Source organism: Marmota flaviventris, chromosome 9, assembly GCF_047511675.1.
Source record: "Marmota flaviventris isolate mMarFla1 chromosome 9, mMarFla1.hap1, whole genome shotgun sequence".
Taxonomy (NCBI): domain Eukaryota; kingdom Metazoa; phylum Chordata; class Mammalia; order Rodentia; family Sciuridae; genus Marmota; species Marmota flaviventris.
This window is the reverse complement of record NC_092506.1, coordinates 15724668-15731022: the sequence shown is the minus strand read 5'-3', so window position 1 is coordinate 15731022 and position 6355 is coordinate 15724668. Positions and strand designations below refer to the sequence as shown.

General features: G+C 33.3%; 1 protein-coding gene across 1 annotated transcript; it reads right to left on the bottom strand.

Annotated features, from left to right (window-relative positions):
* Positions 1 to 3925: 3925 nt before the first annotated feature.
* LOC114081164 (olfactory receptor 8K3-like) lies at positions 3926 to 4873 on the bottom strand. The gene has a single exon (XM_027922739.2). It carries the CDS (start codon positions 4871 to 4873, stop codon positions 3926 to 3928), a length of 948 nt encoding a protein of 315 aa, XP_027778540.2.
* Between the last annotated feature and the right edge of the window lie 1482 nt (positions 4874 to 6355).

Below are 6355 nucleotides of genomic sequence, written 5' to 3'. Positions count from 1 at the left end.
ATATACATACACACATAAATATATACATATAAAATATATGTATAAATACATGTGTGTATACATATGTATGTGCTTATATGTATATATGTGTGTATATATGTATACACACACACATACATACACATGATTTTTGAGAGGTAGGAATGGAAATTAAATAACTCAAGGTATAAATAATCCAAAAGAAGAAAAAGAAGGTAGAGAAAGAAATAGAAACTATATGTTTTACAATGAAAATTAGAGTACCAGAAATCTCAGAGTTAACTATAAGCAAAAATAATGCACAATTTTATCATACTAAATACAAAGGTAATTATATGTAATGATATTAAATCAATTAAAATATTGCCTATAAGATTAAGACCTCTTGCTATCCTGCCCATACTTAATGCATATACATTTCCTATATTAGAAATTTGGGAGGGGGGCTGGGGACATGGCCCAGGGGTAGAGTGCTTGCCTAACATGTGTGTTGGTTGATCCAATCACCATCACCCCCCAAAAAGAAACAAATCTGAGAATATGTATAATATTATATTATTAGAGAGATATCTGTAGTATACACAACAAAACAACATATAAATCTAAGCTTTGCTTGTTTTCCTTTGATTGGTTTGGTTTGGTTTTGGAAACATGGTAGGATAAAAACAATAATAAATTGCATATGGTAAAAACCATAGTTTTCCTATAATGTAATGAAAGATTAAAGTGTTTTTTCTTACTGTTTCTGGAATTATATGAAATAAAACAAACTGCTGTTTCATATATTATTATCTCCTTTTATTACTGATCATTGCTGCTTTTAAAATTATATTCTAAAATATTCCATTTATTTTTTGTCAAATTGCTCTACAAATTTCAGAACATCAGAATTTTTCCATCAGCATAAAATTGAATACATAAAAAACTCCTTCCAGAGGTGTGTTTCATAGTTGAATGAGGGGTAGAAGCTCCTTGTATACTATTCAAGGTGTAAAGACAGAATCAGACCTACAGATATAATTAAATAATCATTAAACACTAAACTATTCTGAAAGTATCAAAAAGAAAATCCTAGGGAAACTAATAACTACTGGGAAGGATATTTCAAATGAGAGATTGAATCCATTCAGGTTTATAAACCAGAAATTAAAAGAATAAAGTAAAATGAAACACCTTGGTTATGCTTCATTTGGTCTCAGTTTTGGCTTCTGTTATGAGATAAAATTATTCAAATAAAACTTAAAAATTCTTAAGTAGTTCCATGATGATTTTTCATAACCCTCTTATGAGCATTTAGCTCATGAACCCTCATGATAACATAAAAATATTAATATAGGAGAAAAGAAAAGGACTTATTTCTCCTAAGGCATTATTGAATGGTGGAAAGCACAGAGTATACAATGAGAAATAATAATATTTGCCATGGTTTTGCCATCAAATTAAAGTTAAATTTGCAAATGTTACTGAAAACTTGTGAATAGCTCAAAAACATATCATCACACAAAATATTTTGGGTTTTTTACCTGTAATGATATCTCTATCTTGGCTCTGTCATATGCTTCTTATGTGACTTAGTGAGAAAAATTTATAGAGATTTTTTTTTAATCTTTTGAGATTTGAGATGCCCTAAAGAATTGACAAGCAATTTGCTGATTATCCCTAAATTATTTGAGGGCTTAATAGAATTCCTAGAACTTGTTCACTAATTGTCATGGACAATTTTATTCACAAGTGTATCAGTGAGGGTGTTTTGGAGAAACAGTGCATAGGGAGAGAGAAGTTTTAATGAGGAAATGTCTCATACAATTATGGAGGTTGAGAAATCCGATGAGTTGCTATCTGTAAGTTAGAAGCATAGAAAAGTCTGTGTCTTATTCTATTCAAAGCTTGGAAATGAGGTAGCCAATGCTTCCAGTTCCAGTCTGAGACTAAAGTCACAGGAATCTGCAGGTTGGAAGGAAGGGGCAGGTGATGGTAGAAGATGGATCTCCCAGCTAAAGCAGAGAGCTATTATCTGTTCCTCTACCTGTTGGCTCTACTCAGGGTCTCAGCGGGTTGAATGGATGCACATTCCTGTTAGAGACCACAATCTACTTTAACAGACTAACCGTTCAAATGTTAATATCTTCTAGAAACACCTCCTCACAGACACACCCGGAAATAATTTTATTAGCTCTCTGGGCATTCATTAGCCAAGTCAAGTCAATTCATAAAATTAACCATCACATAAGCTTGGTTCACATATGCAAATCTTTAAAACAGACTTTATCTCCAAATAAAGGAAATGCCAACATCCTAATTCTGCCTAAGATGATTTAAATATCTACAACTTCAAAAGAAACCAATTCCTTTCCCAGAAGATGAGATAACATCCTTCCATGTGTTTGGCTTTTCATCTACATTCCATACCTAATATACTATTATGAAAAGCTACCATTACTTAAATTCTGATATAAAGGCAATTTTGTTGAATGATTATGGGAAATGAAATGAATGAAAACAAAGATTTTTGCCAGAAAACAGATATATGTATATGTGAATACACACACATATTCACAACAAGATACGGAGAAAACACTCATGAAAATTATAGCCCTCATTTCTATAAATGATGATGTACAGTATCTGGTATTTATAACTACCTTATGTTACCCATTCTGTATTCCCTTTGTCTTCCTCAAGTACCTCAACTGATGGTGAGTCTCTCCCTGTTGGAGTTACACAAGCCTTCACTTATGAAGGGTCTGGAACATTAATTAGACAATTTTATTCACAGGTGTATCAGTGAGGGTGTTTTGAAGAAACGGAACCCATGTGCATGTGAAGATATTAAGGTGTTGAAACGTTCTTCTGAGGTTAATATGTGCCCATATTACCAAAGGCATTGTAATATGAAGAGAAGCCTTTGGGTATGTTTTCCATTTCACAATTGTTTTACCTTCATTGTGGATTAGGAGTTCATTTTCTCCTTAGAAGCCAGGAATAATCACCACAGCATCATTGAAACTTCCTCATTTGCCTGTGCATTCAAAGGTATGAGCATCCCAAAATGATCAAATGACAGTCTTAGGATCCAATTCATTGTAACAATTGCCATGTCTCCTACTGAAAGCATTCCTTCCTCTGGATGGAAGACCTCTCAATCACTGAAGCATAACATCATAGTAATATGAACCAAATCTCTTTCTACTATATCAGAAGGGATAATAATGAGTGTTTCCAGTTCTTGACCTCTGGTGTCTGGCTCTTCAAAAAAAATCATATATTGAGTTTGATTCAGGAATATTTATTCTCCTGGAGAACATTGCCTAAATCTTTTAAGGTGCTTCCACCTACCTAGTACTATGACTGAATCTTTATGATATTGAGATTTAAAATACTACTATGTTCCTGAACCCTCTTTCCTAGGGAAAAAGGGTGACTGACATCCATAAAGAAGGTCATGCCAAAGACTTGATTATCAAAATCCTCTTCTGCTTAGTTCCCCTTTTGGTGTGTATTCACAAGGGACACCAATATCTTTTTATAGAATGTATGCTTCCTAAGCACATGAATCTTTGTATAAAATATACATCAGGGTTGTTTTTTTTTTTTTTTTTTTTTGGTGTGTGTGTGTATGATGATCACTACAGATAAACTAGTGAATGGAACAAAGAAATTCTTTGACTTTAAAATAAAATTTACCCCAAAGGAAGGAGAATTTAGGCTATCTTGAGAATTTCTAAGAATGGCATATAAGTTGGAGTTGAAACTAAATACAAACTAATATCTGAATCATTGATTAGAGACAAATTTTGGTTTGAAAATTATTAATATTTTCTTCATTCTGTGCCAATTCCATATTTATTCTTGGTCATCCCATAGAGGCAAAATACAAGTTTGATGCAATGCAATTTAGAGTGAATATTGCCTATGACAAAATTTATTTTTACCATATCCTACAATATTAATTTTTAAACAGAATATGTGCACACATTTTCCAGGTTCTCTGTAGGGCATTTTTCACTTCTTTATTCCTGAAACTATAGATCATGGGATTTAGCATGGGTATCCCCAGAGTGTAAAATACAGAGGCCACTTTATCAGTGTCAAAGGAATGGCTGGACTTAGGCTGCACATACATAAAGAACAGAGTCCCATAGAATACCATTACAGCTGTCAGGTGAGACCCACAGGTGGAGAAGGCCTTGTACTTGCTTTCTGCAGAGTTCATCCTGAGGATGGTGACAAAGATCAGAATGTAGGAGACAAGGATTATCAGAAGAGATGAAACCAAATTGAAAGTTGAAAATATTAGAATGATCAGCCTAATTTCATGTGTGTCTGAGCACAGCAAAGATATCAAAGGCAGACTATCACAGTAAAAATGCCTGATGACATTTTGTCCACAAAATGGGGAAGTGAAAATTTTTATGATGGTCAGCAAAGATAAAAAGACACTGTAGAGATAAGTGATTGCCACCAGCACATGACACAATGCTTGTGACATGATGACTGTGTAGAGCAAGGGGTTACAGATGGCCACATAGCGGTCATAGGCCATTGTTGACAGAATGAAAAGTTCACTAATAATGAACACACTGAAGAAGGTGAGTTGGGTAGCACACCAAGAGTAGGAGATTGTAGGTCGCTCGGCAACAAAATCTAATAACATTTTGGGCCCCACGGCTGTTGAATAACCAAGATCTTTGAAAGACAAGTGTCTGAGGAAAAAGTACATGGGTATGTGCAAGTGTGCATCTATATTGGTGAGGATAATCAAGCCCAAGTTACCAACCACTGAGATCATGTACACAATGAGGAAAAGCACAAATAATGGAGCCTGCAGTTCAGGGACGTCTGTGATTCCCATTAGGATTAATTCTTTCAACGTCGTTAGATTGTGTTTGTCCATCTAGCCACTCAGGAAACCTATACTGAGAGTAAATACAAAATAATCATTAATTCCTATTATATATGATGATGTTACATGTACTTTATGTATTTACATATGATATTTGTGTTATATACACATGTATACTTTATACATAGGTACTCTGCATAGGTGTATACAAACACACACACACACACACACACACACACACATGCACATGCATACATACACAAGCACAAATATATACACACAAAACATAAGATCATTCCAATTGCCTACTTAAGGACTTTTACGAAGTCTTCAACATTGAGAAAATGAAAAATAAAATAAAAAGGTTAATTGATAATATCACCATACAGACAAAGGAATTATTCACCATTCTCTAAAATGCCAAAATGTTGTTCATTGTTAGTATGATAGTATCTAAGGTCAAAAAGTAACTGACAAAACAAAATGGAATTAACTGAATAATTTTACTATCAAGGGGATAATAATTTTATTATCAGTTTTTTGTTTAGAAATTGATATTCATACTGTGCCCATCTCCTATCTCACTTATTATTTATTGTTTGTTTTTTTAAATTGATACATATTTGAACATATTCATAGGGCACAATATGATATTTTAAGACATCTACAAAATGTGTAGTGATAAATTCACAGTAATTAGCATTTTCATCTCTTCAAATATTTATCCTTTCTCATGTGTAGAAGCTTTCAGATTCTTCTAGTTATTTTGAAATACTCAATCAGTTGTTGTTTACTATAGTTACCCGAGTGTGCTACAGAGTACCAGAACCAGTTCCTCCTATATGACTGTATTTTAGTACTCATTATATAATCTTTCTCTGTGCCCCTCTCCTCTATCCTTCCTAGCTTCTAGTGACCATTGTTCTCTACTTGTATGAGATCCACAAATGAAAAGTTTTATCTTTTTGTGCCTAGTGGAACTTAGTTTCATGTGTGTGCGTGTGTGCGTGTGTGTGCACACACATGAGTGTGTGTGTGTGTAGTGTGTGTGTGTGTGTGTGTGTGTGAGAGAGAGAGAGAGAGAGAGAGAGAGAGAGAGAGAGAGAGATTCATTAAAAAAAAATCAATCATCATGTCTTTAAGGAGATCTATCCCTAGCATGTTATCTGAGGATTAATTTAGCATCACTAATTATGAACAACCTGATGGGATAAGGTGTGACTTTCACTGCATCTTGTAAAGTATAATGTTTAAATCTATTTTATTAAAAGTAAAAATACCCTTTCAAATTGATACTGCTGCTTATATTACTTTCATGCTATCAAACTTAATAGTTTCCATTTTGTAAAAAAAATAAATAAATAGGTGTTTCTCTAACCATGTTAACAGTTTGCACAGAATTGTTGTATACTATTTTATTTACATTTACATTTTTTATTTAACTTCTGAAGATGACCAGTTCTGACATTTTAATGTTCTTTATTTCTTACCAAAATCTTCATTATAAAATTAGGTAGTTTAAAGAGTTAAAGA

What these genes read in the sequence shown, in the direction of transcription:
- LOC114081164 (XM_027922739.2), bottom strand. Translation starts at nt 4,873, where the DNA reads ATGGACAAACACAATCTAACGACGTTGAAAGAATTAATCCTAATGGGA.